Source organism: Rhinatrema bivittatum, chromosome 6, assembly GCF_901001135.1.
Source record: "Rhinatrema bivittatum chromosome 6, aRhiBiv1.1, whole genome shotgun sequence".
NCBI lineage: Eukaryota > Metazoa > Chordata > Amphibia > Gymnophiona > Rhinatrematidae > Rhinatrema > Rhinatrema bivittatum.
In genome coordinates, this window is record NC_042620.1 from 320,588,991 (window position 1) to 320,610,913 (window position 21,923).

Below are 21,923 nucleotides of genomic sequence, written 5' to 3' on the forward strand. Positions count from 1 at the left end.
TGCCTCCAACGCTTCTAATATTTCTCCCGCTTTACTCACTGTGCTGCCGGTATTATGAGCGCCATCCTCCAGATCAGAGATTTGCTGCTCAATTGTGTCAAACCTTCGCCTCGTAGTTTCAAGCAAATCAGACAGCACTTCAAACTTTGCAAATACAGCTTCAAATTTATCATCCAGTTTCATGTCGATTGCTTTTCCAACTGCGCAGGTAACTGTTCCAGTCAGGGTATTCATGTCCATTATGCCAGATGCATCCCTGGTTTTGCTAGGGCCATTTTTTTTTTTTTTTAGCAAGTCTATTCGACATGACCCATTGCACTTTCTGCTGTCCTAAAATGGTTGCTTCCCGTTAGAGCCCAATATGAATTTTGGCATTTAATGTTGTAGGATGTAGCTCAATGATGAGGGATATGGGGAGGCCCAAAGAGCAGAGCCAAGATGCGTCTGGCTTCTCTCATAGCATCACGTGATCTCTCCCAACCCCATTAAACTCCAAAATTTTAACTTTTGCAGCCCTCAGAATCCCTCCCCCCCAATCCTTTCCTTTCTCTCCGCCCCTACCTTTATTTAAAGTTGAAGTCCAGGATCACAGGAGAGGTTCCGTTATCCGCAGTAGCCGGTTAACAGGACCCCCTCTCCAGAACACCCCCAAAATGCCCCTTTTATATCTGGCTAAATTATAGCCGGATAAGAGGCTCAATATGTTGTTTAAGCCATTTTGATGGATAACTTGTGAGTTACCCGTCTAAATGGCTTTTGAATATCTACCCCTTTTACTTGCATAAATTTAAAATTTAAATAAAAAAAAAAAAAAAAAAAAAAGACTGTCACATCATAGTATGGACTAAGGCTAATGATTAATGATAAGGCTATAAAGTCTCTGTTTATCTTTGCCGGTAATGTCTATTCTGAAGGTCTTTGAGATTTAATTCAGTATTTGTGCATGAGGGTTCTATGTTCGTTGTATATTCTTAGTTCCTCTACACCATTCCATTACACTCTTATTCACCTGTGGTCGGTATTTCTCTTCTTCCATAGTTGATCTGCATACAGTCTGGCTTGTGATTTCCAGTTCAGTTTTTGCTGCACGTTTCTATTCATGCTTTATGGTCTATTAGGAATTTGGTGAGGGTCTGTCTGTGTTTACCATGTGTGAACAAGGTGAGGTGCTCTGCTAGCTTGTATTTTTTATTTTTTAAGTGGGGATCAATAACAGTGTTTCTTCTGTTTACTTAATAGGAGGTGTATTGGTTTTAGGGCCCAGTATAATATTTACAATGTTGCCTTTTCATACAAAGGATTGAATGCTGGCAGTTAATATTGTTTAAGTATGGGAGGTTTAGTATATTGTAATTGTAATTCAGTTTACTCTTGGCTTTCTGAGGGCCAAGTCTACACCTAATATGCACTACCATGGAATCAATATGGTATTAGGCCTAAGTGTCTTTGTTTTTTTTCTTGTTTTGCTGGGTTTTCTAGTTAGCACCACAGCAATGCATGCAAATATAATATACATGTGATATTTTTATCTCAGAATGCCCTTTTTCATGTAAAATCTGAATTATGTCTGGGGAAGGAGTGACCCCAGTGGTTGGAGTGGGGCCCATGACTGCAGGGTTCTGAAGGAAACCTTGGTACATGGCTTCCAGCCCAGGACTGACACCGCAATGACTGGAGTAAATAAAGTTAGGGGGGGAAAAAAGATTTCCAGGAGTTGTGAAGAGTCCTGGCGCCAGGATTTCTGTACTGGTTCCGATTGAGCTGGAAGCCCAAGGAGCGAGAGGAAACTACTGGGTGAAAATAAAACTCAAAGCACCCTCCATTTAACAGTCTCCTAGCTCATGATGTTATATGTTGTGCTCAGGATGAGGGTGCACTTTTTCACTTGGCCATAGGTGCCACATGGCCTAGCCTCAGCTCTGATATACAGACATCTATCGCAGGCAGAGATTTAATGGGGTATATTCACAAAACTGCTATGAAAGGGGAAGTGTATTACTAGATCATTTCAATCTTCTGGATGTTGACTGCTAATGGTGGTTTAAATGGCAAAATCGCCATTAGCGGTTTCAGACCGCAGCAGAGAAAATGATCAGATATTGGACACTGTAGTTCAGAAGCAACTGCCTTGAAGCAGCCTCACGGCGAAACATCAGCTGATGTTGGCGTACAAAGAATAATGAATGGACTCTCTTAGCATTGTTGAAAGCACATACAGATAAGTCCAATCGTTATGGTATCTGCAAAGCCATTTGAAATTGTTGGTTTAAAGAGTCTATTTTCTACAACTTTTGAACAACATTTTTGATGAATATTGGACATTGAGTACAACTGAAACACATGTACCTGTTTTAAGGAAATACAAAAATAGAAACAAAAAAATCAGTATTAAGAATAAAATGAAAGTTTGGATGCTTGGAGGGTTTTTTTTTTTTTTTTTAAAGACCAGTGATTGTAAACCACCTCTTACATGTTGAATATTCTATCTAGAACAAACATGAGATCCTGAGGTCTTTTTTCCTCCATATTTTAACATCTGAGTAGATTCACACAAAACGTTTTGGCTAAAATTGGTGTTCTGAAGTTTTCTTGTTTTTTGGAAATTGATAATGCAATTAACATGTTTACATACAATATGTACTTAAGTCACATATAATGAAGAATTGCAATATCACATCATCTTCAGCTTACTATGCAATGTTACATCATTTTAAGCTCACTATACTCTGAGGGGTAGATTTTAAAAAAGTGCGCCTTCGCGTACTTTTGTTGGCGCACCAGGCGCCAACAAAAGTACGCTGGATTTTAGTAGATACGCGCGTAGCCGCGTGTATCTGCTAAAATCCAGGATCAGCGTGCGCAAGGCTGCCGATTTTGTGCAGCCGGCGTGCGCCAAGCCGCACAGCCTGCCTCCATTCCCTCCAAGGCCGCTCCGATTTCGGAGCGGCCTCGGAGGGAACTCGCTTTCGCCCTCCCCTTACCTTCCCCTCCCTAAACCCCTCCCTACCTTTGTCGGGGGATTTACGCCTTCCGGAGGGAGAAGTAAATCCCCGCGCGCCAGCGGGCCGCTAGCGCGCCGAGACGCGACCTGGGGGCAGTTCCGGAGGGCACGGCCACGCCCCCGGACCGCCCCGGGCTGAAACCACGCCCCCGGGCCCGCCCCCAAAATGCCGTGTCCCGCCCCAAAACGCCGCGCCGATTGGCCCCGCCCCCCGACATGCCCCCTCAAAAAACCCCGGGATTTACGCGAGTCCCGGGGCTCTGCGCGCGCCGGTAGGCCTATGGAACATAGGCGCACCGGCTCGCAAGGCCCTGCTCGCGTAAATCCGGGCGGATTTACGCGAGCAGGGCTTTTAAAATCCGCCCCTGAATATCTGGCTATTTGATTTTGCAATATAATCTTAAGCCTACTTAATTATAAATTTACAGAGTTGATTTTCATGGTCATGCATCTAAACATGCTAAAGAATACACAAAGTATCATGCTACATTTACTAGATATTATGGGGTAGATTTTAAAAGATTGTGCGCGCACATGGATGCCCGATTTTATAACATGCGTGCGCAGGTGTGCGCATGTTATAAAATCGGGGGTCGGCGCGTGCAAGGGGGTGCACAATTGTGCAACTTGCGTGCGCCAACACCCGCGGCCTTCCCCCGTTCCCTCCCAATCTCTCTCTCTCACACACACACAACCAGTCACCTGCCTGACCAATTTCTCTCTCTCATATACAATAGTGACTTTCCTGAGCAGTCTCTTGCTCTCACACATTTCTCTTACTTACACACACCCACATATTCTCTCATACACTTACACATATGCTGGCTCACTCTCCGTCTCACTCACTCCCACCCACAGCGCACGGTAGCTGGTATGCTGTTATTAAAAGCAGAGTCCTGACAGGCTGCAAACTGCAACAGGAGTGACCTCCCCACAGCGCTAAGAAGGCAGCACTCAGCTGTTTGCTTGTGTTGCGATCGATCGCGGCACAGAGCAATCAGCTGGGAATGTAATTCTATGCCTTTTCTTCTCCCCACCCCAGCCTTTTATTTATTTTTAATTTTTTGCAGTGTGATTATTATTATTTATTTTATGTTTTCTTGCTGGTGTTGTGCTGGCGAGAGAAGGGGAGGTCAGAGTCGGGGGGGGGGATGGGGGGCAGCGGCGCCGTACTCCTGCAGCCCCTGGGCAAAGTGGCCAGCCAGCACCGATCTTCAGCTCCGTGTCCAGGCAACTAATGGATGAGATTTCCCCAACAGCTACGCGGCAGGAAATCCCGGCGGCCGCGATGATTGCAGCACAGGCAAACTGCTGAGTGTAGCGGGGCTGGGGAGAGCCTTGGGATGTGATTTCTGGAGCAGCAGCATGCATGGCCTTTTCTTCTTCCCACGTTCCCGGTAAACATTACTTCCTCTTCCGGGCCACAGGGGTGGGAAGAAGAAAAGGTCACGTTCCTGTTGCCGGCTTCCACAAATGCTGCTGCCTTTCCCCTCGGGTCTCGAATGAGCTGATAGCCCAGGCAGGAACGGTAGCAGTGTTTGTTTCGTTGAGGTGAAAGGGGGAGAAGAGCAGCGGGTGCGTGACACACCTGCTGGTGCTTCGCGACACACTGGTTGAGAACCGCTGTCCTAACCTAACCTCCCTTCCCCTAACCCTCCCGCCCCCAGCCCTATCCTAACCCCCTCCCCCACCTTTATTTTACCTGTTGTGCCTGCCTCTGGAGAGGCACAAGCTGCGCGTGCCAGCAGTCTGCCAGATGCCTCTGGCCCCGCCCCTTTTTCGAAGCCCCAGGACATACATGCGTCCCGGGGCTTTAAGCACATTGCCGGGCCATTCTAAAATAGGCTCGGCGCGCATAGGCTTTTAAATATCTACTCCTATATTAGCCTTGGTTACAGCAGGTATTGCTCACTTATTTTAACATGTGTAGTTCATGAATAAAAGTTTTTTTTTAAATCAATTCCACATTAGTGCTTTTTTTTTCCCCTTTGGGAATTTTTTTTATGAATGATGTAGTTTGAAGATTCATCGTCTTTTATATATTTTACAAATTTGAGAAACAGCAAAAGATCCTGTCAATTAAAATTTGTCAAAAGTCCTTGTCTAGTATATGTATGTGGATTAAATTATTTTCCATTACTAGATATTTATAAAAGTAAGATAATTTAAATACAAATATGGGACAGATTGCCAGTAATGAATAGGCTGTCATCCTGTGTATTTTGTCTACTGCTAAACACATTCCTCCTGTTCTTTAATTAATGCATCATGTTACAGGCATCTGTCTGACATTACCTTTACATGGAGCAAGCATTTTAACATTGTTATGAAGCAAAGTGTGACAGCGCATGCAGTACTAGAAATAAATACATGATTCTTAGTAAAGCTGGCTCATGTCTGTCCTTGTGGCCAGCTTCTAGACACGAAGAGGAAAATTTTCAAAAAGGTACAAAAGCATCTAACCATAGGCAACTAATTATCGAAAGAACATCTAAATATAGCTGCCTAGATAACGTGATTATATTTGGTCACTGTTAAAAGATGTTCCTGGTGAACTGTCAACTGTATGCAAAAGGTTTCTCCCCCTGAACCCCAGCTGCTTAAACAGCAAGGACATAGTCTGGGGTATATTGTTACCAGCATATTTTTAGTCAATTTTGAAAGAGAAAGAACTAGGGCAGTTTATCTTTGAAAACTGGCTAAAAGGTATGTGGATAAAAAAAATACCCACAGAGTTTGCCACTATGTGATTTATTAAAATTTGCCCCCCCCCCCTAGAAAAATTGCTTTAAATGTACATTAACGCCTAATAGGAAAGCTGTTTATCAATATATACACACTATTCTGAGACGGCCTTCCCAGGGCAAAAGCAAAACAGAACAAACTCAGAATTTATGAGAATAGGGCTCACATATGAGCATATTAACAAATTTAATTGTAAACTGACACATTTTCATGTTAGTTTATGGCAAATTATTTCCCACAGAATTTAATGAACGGCTCTACCCAAGTACTACAATCTAGTCAATCCCATAGTAATTTTCCACAGTCCTGGCCATGGCAACGTACCATGGCAAATCCCCCCATCCTGAGGCCTGCAAGGCCATGTTAAGGTCCCTTCAAACCTCTGACCAAAAATCCCTGGTGGTCTTATAGACAACTGTCCCAACTTTCCCCAAGCCCCCACCTGGTCCATAAATTCAAAATTTGAGTTAAGCTGGTTAAGCCCCGGCCCTTTAAAACAAAACAATCCACACCCTCACCAGATGCCTGCCATGCTTAACATAAACTTCTTGGTGGTCTAGTGTGAGCAGGAACAATGGCCATTTGTTCTTGCCCAGGCACTTCTTTGCCCCGCAAGTGAAGAAGACTGATGTGAATATAGCAAGAGAGATTACAGTAAGCTGGAAAATGTTTCTTTGGAGGCAGGTACACTGGCCAGCTAACTAGAGGAAACAAACTGGATGACACACACAGTACTAGGAGGAATGCAATGAGTGTAACTCATTGGCTACCTAGATTATTAGGACAAAGAGGATCAAAGGAAGAAACTATTTGATTATAATGGCTTCACACATTCAAATAATCTTTATTACAACTTTTAATTATCAACTTCAATCTGATCATTTCAGAAGTGTAAATTCTATGCAGAAGCATACAAGTGAAAGCGAGTTCAATTGAACTGACCTAAGTAATGTTAGAAAGCTAATTAAAGCAGCTCTGTTTCTAGAGAGGCAGTTAAAAAGTCATTAAAACAGCTGCGCTCCTGAAGATTATTAATATATATTAATGCATGTGTTTGCTCTGATTTTTCATCTTAATTTTAGAACTTTTTCTTTTCCTAGCCAGGACATATCTCTGTGCTTCAGGATCCCTGATAAACTCCTAATCCCATGCAGCAGACTATAAGAAGTTCCTAAAAATATAGAACCATTACTTGCTATTCTCTCCATCACAATTTTTTTTTTTTTACTGTTGACTTTCACTGGCAGTCCATATTCAATATCATTTGTAACAATATATCTATAACTGCCCAAATCCCAAAACAAAACAGAAAATGAACCAGTGGTTAACAATATAGAATGATCCGTTAGCTCTGTCAATATGTCTCACCAATAGCTGACAGATCACATTTTAGTAAATACAGACTGGCACATTTGCTTAGTAAACAAATAATTACTAACCCCTTGGAAGGGAACTGTATCCTCCAAAGACATTATTATTCTTAGCAGGAATAAGCAAGTAAATCCCAAAAGTTGAATTATTACAACACATTCTTATATTAATTCAATAAAAAGTATCTTCTAAGATTTCAGCCTTCATTTGCTTTTACTGATAGTTCTGTATCCTTGCTTGTCAGTGGCAGAACAGAAAGGAAAGACATTTTAGAGGATTTTCCCTTATACATATCAATGGTGTATATAAGGGTATACTATATGGTGTACTATATCGTTTTTACTCTTAGGAGAGCTTTGTTAAACTAAACTAATTCTTCCTCTGTCAATTGTCCTGTATTGTAATGCCTGTTCATTGTAACTTTCTTTCTTCTGGTTATTGGTTTTTCCCCTGATTATACTGTAAACCGGTACGTCTTGAGCATCGGTATATTAAAAGAATTTAAATAAATAAATAAATAAATAAATAAATAAATACATAGACATACAACTGTTAAAATTTTCCTCTAATGCACGACTGACACAGAGATCTAAAATCAGCAAAATAAAAAGTGGATCACCATGGACACATCTGAGTTACATGGCATCCGATGCATGTAAAAAGTGAGATCTAAAATAAAATCATGTATTAAATTACTAATGATTGTCATCAGTTAGGAAAAGTAAAGACACAAAAAACTATTAAAGTTATTTTCCACTGAAATGTCACCTTCACAAGAAGTAGGTGTTGCAGTAACTTTGTTTCTAATGGACAATTTCCTTTGAAAAGTAGATTCAAGGCCCATAAGCGATCTGCACCTAGATGGGGGAGTTTCAAAATTGCCCCCTAAATATAGACAATATTCTTTACTTCATGTATCAAGGGTATATAGCATAACATGGAAAACGAAATCCCTGATATAATCAAGGCTATTTGTCTTGTCTTTCTTTAAAAGTTCAGTCACACAAACTAAAGGAAATGACAAAAATGTACAATACACTATGAGACCGATGAAATAAGCTACTCAGTAAAACAGGCGCTCGTATTGAGTGCCTGGTTTTTGTTTGTTTTTTTTAAACACGCACACAGCTACGTCTCCTGGATACGTTATGCATATTTTAATGAGCTGCTGCATTAAAAGGGATGCACTAGGGATAAACTGTGTGTGTCCCTAACACGTGCAAGGCATTGGGTGCCCGGGAGACGTGGCTGAACTCGGGTTAGGAAAACGGGCACTCAATTCACAAGCATCCGTTTTCCTAACCTATTCACAGCCACAGGTTAGGAAAACGGATGCTTGTAAATTGAGCGTCCGTTTTCCTAACCTGACTGCCGTCAAGACATTTGTTTTTCATGATGCTACTTTCTGTGGTTCTTCCTACTTAGTTTCGTGATGATATTAAGTGGGAGGAACCACAGAGCAGCAGTATTTTTTGCTTTTGTGCTGATGCTTGGGGTGTGTCAAGACAACGCCAGCTTTGGGGCTGGCGTTAATTTTTCTGTGTTAAAATGTGCGTGGACGCACGTTGATTTTTTGCCGGGGTAATAGCTAATATTCTCATCTACATGGCATTTACATGTGATGAGCACTATTAGCTATGCACTGGTTTGGATATGTGTTTTAGACCGCTAATCCCATTATTACATCGGGAGTTATTCTAGTGCGTCCAACATGCGCATCAACATGTGCACACCATATTGCATCGGTCACTACATGTGAATCTCTTTTTGGCTATTCCAGAGAAATATCTTTTTACAGAATTCAGCTATATCACTTACCTTAGTTTTTGACTTGCAGAGCGTGTGATATACCTGGGCAGGGACATATCCACTGCAGGCCATTGTTTCCTGGAACATGTTCATAATTTAAGAAGTTAGTTTATTTTAGTATAGATTACATGCTGATAAACAATCATACTGGTCATCTGAATAACTTCTGTATTAATAAACCAAGCCGAAGAGAGAGAAAGAAATATTTTTGCATAGTCAAAAGCATGAGACAAAAAAACAGAAATCCTGAATGAATGAGATGTGGTATTTTCCTGGTAGACTACTTACTGCCTGAACTAGGAAAACTGAAGAGCAGAAGCTCAAAAAATCATTACAGTTTCTGGATATATAATGGGTTTGTTACTCATACTTGGTAGTATTAATTTTGTGTGCTGTATTCCTATCTGCAAAACCAATAAACATGAATGATTACAAAGAAATATCATTAAAGCAATAGACTATCTGGAAATTCTTAAACAACAGTCTGGCTATTCCATACTCTTTCACTTCTTCTTTAGGTTTATTCCCAGATCTCTTTCCTTTTTAACTAATTCTTACTTTTTATACCATTTTAAATATAAATCCTGTTCAGTTTTTATTAGAGTGCTGGATACGTGGAACAGCTGCACAGTGTAAGTAGCTGAGGCCAAAACACAGTAGATGATGGCAGATAAGGATTACCTAAGTCTGCCTAGTTATGTTCATCTACACTTCTCTAGGTAATATAGCCCAGCTGTCGGCTGTACAGTCTTCATCGCAGGACATCTTGCTCTGTTCAGGTCTTTGGTTTGTTTTCAATAGCTAACCATATAAGTTCCCATACTGAATTGAAATACTGTATGCCTTCCCTTAATGTCTTCTACTTAGTTGCTCAACCCTGTTCCTTCCATGGCCATCTATATCCAACCAAAAGATGCTTAAATTCTGACATAATACTGGCCTCCACTACATCCACTGGTAGTCTGTTCCAAACAGCCCAAACCCTCTCTATAAAGAAGCATTTTCCTTACATTTCCTCTGATCCCCCCTCCATCATATTTCATATCATGACCCCTTATTCTACATATCTGAATGTTTCATTCATATAGGCCCTTTCCCTTCTTTTCTTCAGCGAACAGATAATGGGGGTAATTTTCAAAAGCACTTATGTGCATAAAGCCCGGTTTTACACTCATAAATGGCACTTTGAAAAAGCCCCAATGTGTATGCAAAAAAACTATGCATGGAAGATGATTTTGCACAGATTTTTATGTGCATATTAAATACGCATTCAAGGGCCAGCGCCGAAGCAGAATCAGGATTTACACACATACTTTCAATTTTCCAAAGTATGTGAGAAAATCTGCACAAACTATGTGTGTATGGCACGCATGGTTCTGTGCACACCTGCAAATTTTCAAAGCAGATTTATGCATATAAATTTTCATGTTTGAAAATGAACCCTCTCAAGTATGTTAATTCTTGCTGGGTAGGCCCCGTTTCATTTTAGTAGTGATTCTCTGAACTGCTTCTGTCCTCTTAATGTTCTTACAATGGTATGACCTTAGAAGTGAATGTAGTATTTAAGATGGGGGTCTCACCTAGATAATGATCTATACAAAGGCATTACTTCCTCTTTCCTGCTAATTCTAGCACTAGACAGCATGGAAGAGGCACAAAAGATCCTTAGACACAAGGATGTGAAAGTAAGTAGGCTTTGTGGTCTTCTATCAGAAAGGAGAAGACTAGATGGACCTTGCAGTCCTTATCTGCTGTCATTTTCTATAGTTTTGTTATGATCTCATTTCATGAGCTCATGTTTCAGCAGTTTGAGCTGCATGTGTCATCAGTGTAATAGCTGCTTGAACTTCCGCCATGTGCGAGAAAGGCAGCCCCTTAATCTAAATAAATTCATAATGGATAGAGCAGGTGAACCTTTATAAATCTTTATTCTGGGGGGGGGGGAACCTAAGATGGCCGCTCCCGAGCAGGCATGTTCGCAGCAGCTCCCGTGATCTTCCTTATCTTACCTGTCTTTTTTTCTGCGTTCTCATTTTCCTCATGGGGAAAAGAGAGTTATAAAGAAGGCGATGCCTCCCAAGACGGCAGCCTCTCTTCGTCAATCCACCATGCTTTAACACATGATTACTTGTTCCATGGCTTGGAACAAGGAAGAGTCTAGCTTGGCAGGAATTGGGGAGCCTTGCCTGTCTGTGGTGGAAGTCTCTCTCTCTCTGCTCCAAACGCAGCTCCACGCTGCGTCCTCCTGGTAGCACTGCTTTTTTCTGGAGAGTATTAGAAGCCCCAAGGTTCTTGCAGCGCCATCAGACAGCGCCTTTATTCTCAGCCCGTGGAGGCCTTGTGGCTCAGCTCGGCAGGAGTTGGTTTCGATCACCAGGAACCGCTGGAAAATTCGGAGACAGTTGCTGCTTTCTCTGCTGTGTCTGCAGGGGCATTGGATGTAAGTCCTATGGCTCCTTTACCTCACTCGCTGGCTCTTTTTGGAAAGTTTGTGGGCTGTTATGATGTCTATTGTAAAGTCGGTGTCCTCACTTGTGTTAACTACGGATTTAACATATTTCAACATGTGGAAAGATATCGGAGGTTGAGACCTCTTTGGAGAAAGCTTGTGATGTACAAACTAATATGATTAAGGATCTCACTTCATCTTCTCGTAGGATTAAAAATATTGAGAACTCTTTCAGGGGCTCTGAACCTGAAATTAATACTTAATTTTCCTCAGATTTCCTTGATTGCTCCAACTGAGCTATTTAAAGGAAGCCTTGTTATTTCTTGAGGCTACATTACCTCCTATTGAGAAAGCTTATTATCTGCCATCTTCTAAGAGAGCTACAGTTCCTGGTATGATGGAAGTTTCCACTAATCTATCTAATTTCCTGGAGAATTTTAGTGAAGAAAATGTGGTCAGGTGAGCTACTGTGCTAGTAACTTTTGTCTTTAAGCAAGACTGTAAATGTTTTTAGTTTGATTTTTCATCATAAGGATTTCTTATTTAAAGGACAAAAAATCTGGATGCTCCCTGACCTATCTAGAGTGACACAGGAACATAGTTATGAAACCTGAAGTTCTGGCTCTAGGGGCCACCTGCATTATTCGCCATCTTTGCAAGCATGTAGTAACCCTAGATGCAACTAGACTTCTTCTTCTTTGATCCATCACAATTGAGAGTGTTTACAGATGATAGACACAGCTTTGATCCATCACAATTGACAGTGTTTACAGATGATAGACACAGCATTGTATAACCATTAGTTTCTGATATGTGGGTTGTGTTAATGGGTAATGTTTCTGCTCAGAAGATCTGTCTCTTTTCATTAAATTAATTGGCCTTTTCTGTTCTCCCCCTTTTTATTAGGGTCTAAGTTGGCGATATGCTAAGGTGAACTTTTCTGTATCTATCTTTCTTTTTTAGCATTTGCTTGGCATTTAGCCTAGTTTTCTTTTTCAAATATGTTGTATATTTGATTTGTACTTAAATGCATAAATAAAAAGTAAAAATAAATCTTTATTCTAAGAAACAGAAGTCAGGACAAGAAAGGGGATATTAATGATTTTCACTGTTTTAATACAAAACTGAGTTATTTATTATTTGCTAGTGGTGGTGGTTATATATGCCTTGTTTCTTTTCACGTGCTTTGTTGATCATGGCTCACCATGTGAATGTGATTTTCTTTGCAAGATACTGCAGTGGTATGTCATTGCCTTGTTCACCTGATCTATCCAGGTAATTGACTATTAAATACTATCCAGACCTGACTTTCTTTACCTTCCAAGATCTGCCTAAGGGAGCAATTTTTAAAAATATGCAAATTGTTGTATAGTTCGCAGGCACTTTTCACCACGGATTCGGCACCAATTTTATGTATTTTTTTTTTAATTTGGTATTTTTCTGATGTATTACTTTTGGTTAGGCTTTGTATATCATCTGAAGCACTGGACAGGTAATTACAAAATTGCAAAAGACAAAGGAAAAACAGGTACATATTTTCCCTTTGAAAACTGTTCAGGGAAAATGTACCTGCAGAGATTTGCACTCCTTGTGGTCAATACTTTTTCCCTGAAAAACATGCAGGGTTTTCAAAATACAAAGCCTTATGAGTTGTTGCAGCCCTCCCATTGTAATTCCCATGCATACTTTTACCCACAAAGGGGCCAATGCAAAACAGTACACTCAGCTGAGCACACTGTTTAATCCATGGTTGGACGCGCGTGCACAGCCCCTTATGCTATAAGGGGATTAGCATGTCCAAAACACACGTCCAACCTGTGGTGAAACTAATAGCGCTCATCACATGCAAATGCAAGTTGATGAGGCTATTAGTTATTCACCCCTGATCTAAAACAAAAAAAAATGTGCGCCCAACCTGTACATTTTTAGGCTCAAAAATTAACGCCTGCCCAGAGCAGGCGTTAATTTCTGAGCAGCCCAAAACGTTGCACAGAAAAGCAGATGACTGTGCTTTTCTGTACATCCTCCAAATTAAAATTGTGGCGATATTAAAGTCGGAGGAACCAAAAAGTTTAAAAGGTTTAAAAAAAAAAAGTGCTGGGATTCAAGGTTAGGGAAATGGACGCTCAATTAAACAGCATCCATTTTTCTAACCCGTGGCTGTGCACTGGTTAGGAAAACAGATGCTCGTAAAATTGAGCGTCCGTTTGCCTAATCTGCTGACAGCCGACCTCTCCTGGGTGCCCGCTAATGGTGCAAAATTGTCCCTAGCGCCTCTTTGGCAGCGCGACCCCTCATTTAAATACTGCATCACGCACCCAGGAGAGGTGCTTGGGCGAACAATAGGAAAGTAAGTGCTGAACCTTGAGCATCTGTTTTCTGCGTTCAAGTATTGCATCGGCCCCAAAGAGTGGACAATTTTCATAGCCCTTTTTTCTTGGGTAAATGCAATGGATAGAAGCACCAGGAATGTTCTGTCATTGCCAACAGAGTTGAGGTGTGAGGTCCTCCAAAAATCTCGACCTTTCCCTTCTCTTGTTTAACATCTTTTTACATCCTTTGGGCAAGCCTCTATCAGATTTAGAGTTAAAGGGGTATTTTTTTTTATAGTTTATTAGTTTTTATATACTAACATATCGGGGTTCCATCATATAGGTTAACAATAAATAAACTTAAAACAGTAAAATCACAATCAATAAGCACAGTAGAACATTTAAATAGGTAATACATAACTTCTAAAATTATGTCAAAATATTGGGACAATATAAGTATAATACAGACATACAGATTGTTGTACCAATTAATGAAGATAAGTTCTTGTTCTGTTCTAAATTAAATAATAAGCTGATGGAAGTCTCAAGTTATAAAAATATCCTTTTGATAATACTTATTAAAATATTTTAAATAAAGTTGTTTATTGAGAAATTGGTGACAAGCACTAAAAACAGAGCAATCAATGATTGGAGACCTTGATTTATATCCCTTTCCTTTGATGATTAAGATGGGAGAGGAAATGGCAAAGGCTACAGCTTATGTTAAACATCCAAGCATCTGGAACGGCAGGTTTCTCAGATAGTCTGGTTCAGGTTCCACCTTTTGGAAGTTCTGGTTGGTTAAGAAATTGTGCCCTTTCTTGAATCTGGGGTGATTTTCATACCTGGACAATTTTAATGGTCTGGGTGTGGGCCCCTCTGAGCAGCTCACACACATGATGTAGATAATTCAGAATGCAACAGCCAAGGCTGCACACTGAGAACTTCAAGCTCTCCTGTTTTGAGCCTTCTGCACTGGTTGCCAATTAGGGCTTGAGTGTAGTTTAAGATACTAGTTCTCATTTTCTGGGTGTGGTGGGTCAAGTTCTGGAAAAGCTGAGAAATAAATTGGATCACTACATTTCAAAAGTTGAGATAAAGTGATACCTCTGTTTAGCGAGGTGACAAGTATACCTTCAAGCCATAGCATTTTCAGTTATTTCATCGACTCTATAGAATTCACTTCTCATGGATATTTGGCAGGAAAAGAACTATGGTTCTTTTAAAAAAAAAAGGTTAAAACTTCGTTATTTCCACTGGTTGATTTCTTTTGGTGTTGGGTGGAAATGTCCTTATCAGTGGTGAGGGATGTAGAGTGACTTTTTTTTTTTTTTTTTAATCTTGGAGAGGGCTGGTAGCAAAGATTTATGTATCAGATATTTATTAAGGATGAGGCATGGTTTTATTTTACTGTATGCCTTATGATTATGTATGCCTCTTCTGTACATCACTTTGGGTGATCCTTTGTTGGATCAGTGATATGGTTTAACACAAATATTAAATTAATAAAATAAATATAGCTTTTGAAATATTGCCCTCCCCATACAAAAAAAAATGAGGCCAATAAAAAATAATGTGAACCCTATGACAAACAAATGTCTAACCAAAATGACTGCAGAATGAAAGAAATCAAATATTGACACCTCACACTTTTTTTTTTTTTTTTTTTTTTTTAATAGCTGCTGGTTTTTGCATAACTCATAGTAGTTATCTTCTTGAACTAAAGTTTAGCCACCAAACAAGTTTTTTTTGAAGGGTGGCATTTCAATTCGCTATCACAACTGATTATCTGACATGCCATTCACATAAGATTTGAACAAATCTCTATACTTGAGTTTGTTCTTCTTTTAAATGTCAAAACTGCACTGAAAACAAATAAAATAACATTTTGCCTTGTGCAACATAAGTATTAACTGTAAATAAAAAGGATCAGAAGTTATATTTAACAAATACCAAGAAAACCAAACTTCTAAAATATAAGAGACCAGAACTTAAAGCTCTGCTCTACAAACAAAACAAAAGGCAAAACAACTCTCTATGCACAGACTTACCGTTTAACTCTTGGTTGGTGCTTTTGGGTTTTTCTCTTGACAGGGCTGGCTACTTTACTCTGCTGCTGTTCTTCCGGAGAACTTTGCCGTGAGCCACGTACATGGCTATTTTCTTTATCCTGGAAGCATCTGTCTTTTTTATTCTGAATGTCTCTCTCTTTAAGCAGAATAGCACTGTATCCCGTAGATGCTTCAGCATTAGATGTTAAACATGGCACTTCTTCCTGTGGTAGGAATTCATCAATAATCAAAGTTTCATTCAAACCGTAACCTCCTCCCATTTTGATGGCAATATTTGTGACAGAAATTCGATTAGAGAAGCTCAGAAATGAACAGGGATCTAATAAGTACTGAAAGAGAGGCCAATTGCTCAGTATTCACTAGAACAGAGGATAAAGCAGACAGGACAAAGTAAAACAGACTCAAATTTCCTGACTCCGTAAAACAAATCAACGCCAGTTCACACCAAGAAGCTTTCTTAATATTTCCATAATCTCAACTTCTCTACTCTGATTTTCTGGAGTAAGCAAAGCAACAAACCATGTTGACCCATCCAAAACAGTCTATCCAGAGCTTTCTTTCTGGAAAATAAAGTGCCGGTACTCATAATGCAGAATTAATTTTTTTTTTGAGGCACCTTGGGGCAAATCAAACAGGTGGAGGAAAAAGGTGCTAGTACTCCATACTGGCATATACCCCGTATCCCCCAAAAAAGAAAAGCCCCTAGATGTATCTAGCCCCCTGTTTCCCTGAGGAGTTCTTGTGACAGCAAAAGGATCAATAGACGACAAGGAGATATCTCCTGTCGCAGGCGGGACTGAGTTAATTCTTGGCTCTGTCTTTGAGCCCGGGGCTGTGGGTTTCCCGGAGGGCTCAACACAGAGAGCAGAAGTATTAGCTTCCTCTGTGGTAAGGGCTTCTACTCCTAGAGGGAACCATCAAACATCAGGGGAACTGAAAGTATAATAGGGAAATCAAGGTACTCTGTTAAATCTATTGTGCCCTGCTATTTCTAAATCTACTGAAATCACCATGGATTCTATCTGGAGTGCAATAATGGTGTTGGAAAATCTATTTCCTCGTTAGTGGATGTGACTTCAAATTTCATGGGTAAATTCCAATCTATCGAATCAAAAATTCTTTTGAACACTCAAAATATTGCAACTTTGGACTCTAAAGTCACTATATTGCAACAAAATCAAGAGCAATTGATTAAGTCTGATTTAATATAGCAGAGGAAATTAGAAAATATGGAGAATTCCATTAGATATCAAATTTTGTGAATATTAAATTTTCCATCTTCAAAGCTCATACCTCCAATGGAAATGCTTAAGAAATATATAATTGAAGTCTTAAAAATACCTGAAGAATTGATGTCTACTTTAGCTAGTCTATATGACTAAAACCTTTGTGATTGAAAGGTTTGAACAGATTTCTGAACCTGACTTGGATTTGACGCAGTTTTTGGAAACAGCTATAGAAACAAAGATAACTAAACTAGGAACTTTGTTTATACAATGTGTTTTTTCCCAAGATAGAGAAATGATCTTAAAAGCTTTTTTTCGCAATAGGAAACCTCTTTTTTTTTTTGGTCAGTCTGTCTGGGTATTCCCGGACATTACACATTCCACTCAAAAACGTAGAAAAAAATTCTTATCCATGCGTGCTGAAGTAGTGGGATAGGAGCTAGATTTAATCTTAGATTCCCATGCCAATATATAGTGAGTATGCAGGGTGCGAGAAATGTATACCTCGAACCCTGATCAATTGCGTAATTTTTTAGACGCACATACCTTGGTAGGTCCCATTTAACATGTAATTTTTGATTACGGTATGGTAAATTTGTAAGTAATACGATATCCTCTAATTGCTTAAATCTCTATTACCTTAATGTGTCAGCTTATGTATATTCACTTTTGAATTTACCTTATTTCTTTAATATTACATAGGTGAAGATATTGCAGTTAGTAACTATATTAATCTCTTTTTTTTTTCTTCTTCTGTCTTTTTCATTGTAATGTAACTGTAATCCCTATCTGTATTTTGTCTTACAATTACCTGTATTATTGGTAAAAATTCTACAAATAAAATTGAAAAAAGGAAAAAAAAAACAACTTTGGTAAACAACCAAGTTTTAAATTGTTTCCTAAAGTTTCCATAATCTTTTTCCTGTCGCAAGGGCAAAGGCATAAAGGAGGAGCAAGAAAAGTAAAAGCCAGTTGGTTTTGCTATCTAGTTTGGATACAATCTGAAGAGGCTTTTGACAGTGGAATAAGCTACATTATGGTACTTGTAGACAGCTCTGCCACTTTCAACACATTAAATCATCAGATTCTAGTTTCACGTTTGCGCAGTATTGGACTAGTGGGTAGTATGTCAAATTAGTTCACATCATATCTAACAGAGTAGACAAGTTAGAATTAAGCCATCTACATCTTCACAGCAGCCAATTTCTACTGGCATCCACCAGAGTTCTGCTTTATCAGCAGTATTTTTCAAATATCTATATGGTCCTACTTTAGGCCTAGGGATATGCTACAAACTATAATGTCAATGGATTTACAATTCTTCATTCCTAATATGTCATTTAGGACTGCAACCTTGGATGTTGCTACCATCTGTTTATCTGACCTACAGCATTGGTTATTCCCTAATCATTGAGTACTGAACATAAATAAGACAGAATGATTGTTTTAAGCAGATATCCCTCTACCGATACCCTCTCCAACTTTGTTTTTGAAGGCTGTAATATCCCCATTCTAGGACAAGTATGCAATCTTGGCAACACACTAGAATCTGACCTATCTATGCAGCCCATATTAAAATTGTAGTTAAGACCACATTCTACAATATAAGTGCCAAATGCTCCAAAGCTAATACCTTTTCTAAATTTTATACAGTACTTCAAGCCCTCATTTTAATGAGAATTGACTACTGTAATTCAAGTTTTATGGGCCTACCTGCAAATATCCCGAAGGCACTGCAAATTGCACAGAACACTACGGCACATATGTTAATCAACGCTAGCATTCAAGAACATCTGTTCTCCATTTTTACATTGGCTCCGGGTTGTATGGAGAGTCAAATATAAATTAGCCACTATAATACATAAGCTCTTAAATATTCAACCTCATGGATCAATTCAATGCTGCGTGTCTACTTTTCTTCATGAACATGAAATCAGAAAACCATGGCATTTTAGAAGATGGCATTCCCACGAGATGCTCACCTGAGAGTCGAAATCAAGCTTTTTTCGTAGCTAGCCCACTTCCCTTCCTGAATTCCTTGCACATGACTAGCTATATGAATTATTTTTAAAAGGCTTTAAAGACATTTATTTAATTGATCCTTCAATTCGAAGAATGATATTCATTCAGTTTGAAATTATCATTCAGTTATGAGGTTTATGTGGTGATAAGTTATTTGTCCCTCCTATATTATTTTGTCCAATTTCCCTGGTATTCAGTAAAAGCTATGTGTCTGAACTATAATCTGAGATTGTTTTTTTTGAGAGCACAACTAAAACTGACTATTTTGCTTGCTATTTCAATCTTATACTTGTACCTACATATTTAGTTAATTTAAGTAGTCTATCAGGCACAATTCCTGCCCTTTCAGCACTACAACAGTGCCACTAAGAGCTCGTCTCACTTGTCCAGTGCTACACTGGCCCTCTTTATCCAGCCTGAATTTGTTGCTATGCTCCAGAACATGTTTCCTTTCGTTTGTCTTACATTACAAAGCAATATATTGGGTTTTTTTTAATGTATTTTACTCTGTTCCCCATCATTTACTAATCTCATAACCCGTTTTATATTATTTATTTGTTGCTAATTCCGCTCTACCTTTCTTTTCTGGCTACTTTAGCCCCCAAGTTCAATGCCCTTGTTTTAGTAACTTTGCTTGTTTCAGCCTTCTTGTTTGGTTACACTTGTTTATCCCCTAAGTTCCATGTAAACCGGCCTGATGTGAATTCTATTCATGAAGTCCGGTATAGAAATAAATGTTAAATAAATAAATAAATAAATCATGAACTGTGGATGAGGGTTATAAAAAAGTCCTCCATCCAAACCATAGGATTTCCTTGTGAAATCCTTCTTGAAAGTCAAGAAAATATGAGATACATTCCCAAACAGATTCAAGGGTGGCAGGTTTACCATTTCAACTTCTAGGCTGTGAGACTTAGAAAAATAATGTTGGGATGTTTTAGCAGACTCCAGTCCTGAGTGATCAGTGTTGGGGAATTCCCCAATCTGAATATATCTTTAATGGACATTTCCCAGAAGAGCGAGAACTGAATCTCTCTCATACAATAGGGAACTATGAAGATCATAGTTCTCCTATCTCCTCTCAGTTTCCGTAAAAACTTGTGACCAGAGGAATTGAAGGAAATGCTTATAGAAGGCCCTGACTCCAATCTAATGTGAAGATATCTGATACTAACTGGCATGTGCTTCTCTTTTGTAACAGAAGTTCTGGGACCTTTCTGATCAGAAGAAATGCAGACAGAAAAATCATGGGTGTGGTAACCACATTTGGATTATCTAATCTGTTACTTCCCCAGGACTTGACTCAATCTCCTTGCCCATGGCTCTGAAAACCATTCTGTGCGAGATGGCCCAGTGTCACAACTGGACAGATTCCTGCCACCATAGGTACAAACCCGTTCCTCCCTACTTGTTGATGGAGAACATGGCTACCTAAATGTTTGTTTGAAGGGAGACAAGTTTGTTGGCCAATCAAACCCTAAAAATCTTCAGAGCATACCTACCACTCTTACCCTTAGCTCGAAGATGTTTATGTGATGAAATTCCTTCTGCGCAGATCTCGGACCCTTGGTATGGAGCCTCTCTATATGAGCTACCCAAACCAGGTTGGATGTATTCATGATTAGGACAACTTGTACCAGAAAAATTTGAAATGGATCAGCCACCAGAATAGAAAGTACCACAAAGGCGGAAAGATGTGGATGCTATCCCAGAGGTGCTGAGTGGCTGAAATCCATTGAGATCTTAGGGTCCATTGGACTTTTCGATTGTGAAGATGTACCACAGAAGTAATGCATACAGATAAAGCCATAAGGACCAACAACCCTGACATGTTTAGCAACTCCAACACATTACAATTTACCCAAAATTCTACCTCGCGACTGATTTCCAGCTATCCGAGAAATGTCCATATTATTCCAGTTTTAATTCATTTACATTGGCTCCCCATCTGCTGGTGCATTAAATTTAAGGTTCTCAAACGTATCTTTTGATCAGCTCATGGTTTACTACCACATAGTTTCCTGATCTGTCTAGTTATTGTCCTTCTCATGCACTATGTTCTTATTCCAAACATCTTCTTGTTGTCCCATCCCATAAAATAATATTCTTAAGGAAACCAAATATAGGATGTTTCAGGTTGCAGGGCCTAATCTCTGGAATGAGCTCCTGAAATCATTAAAAACAGAAAATGACTACTTACATTTTAAAAAATCTTTGAAAGCCTACTTATTTTCTAAGGTATTTAATTCACCATTATAGTGCATGAACTGATTTCAGGGATTTTAATTAGGACTATAGACAGTCTAGGTGGGTATTATAGTGTTTACAATTTTGAAGTTGTCTGCTCTCTCGAATATGTCCCTTTGTCTCGTTTATGTTTTTTTGGTGATTTAGATTTTTATCAATGTTGTACTGTAGCCTGCTGAGTTTCATAGACCAGACGGCTATACATTTTAAAAATAAACAAATAATCATGAATGGTTTTTGCTCATTAATTTTGTGGCACATCTTGAGATATGCTCTTTACCAATTGTCCAAGAGGAGAAACCTGCACCCCTAATTTGCATAAGCGTACAAGTTCCACTGCAAGGCAATCTGTAAACTTGAAGGGTATTGTCATGTGGCCGAAATTCAGCATTCAATATTGTAAGTGTTGATTCTCTATTGCAAATATGAGATATTTCCTGAGAGCTGGAAAGATCTCTGTGTGGATGTAAGCATTCCTTATGTCTAGTGAGCTCAGCCAGCCTCCTTTCCTAGAAAAGGAATCCGAATGTCTAGGGAAGCTGAGTTTTCCCTTACTGAATACTTTTGTTTGAATGCCCTCAGATGAAGGATGAGCCTGAATCCCCTCATACACTTGGGAATCAGGAAATACTTGAAGCAGAATCCTGTCCTTTTACCTCTGGTTCCACT

The 21,923-nt window shown here is 39.4% G+C and overlaps 1 protein-coding gene across 1 annotated transcript in view; it reads right to left on the bottom strand.

The window, feature by feature from the left end:
* Positions 1–21,923, bottom strand: part of RADX (RPA1 related single stranded DNA binding protein, X-linked) — a 239,279-nt gene that overhangs the window by 93,255 nt on the left and 124,101 nt on the right. The window contains 2 exon segments of the mRNA XM_029607574.1: positions 8,936–9,004; positions 15,739–15,962. Coding sequence (XP_029463434.1) covers positions 8,936–9,004; positions 15,739–15,962 — 293 coding nt within the window.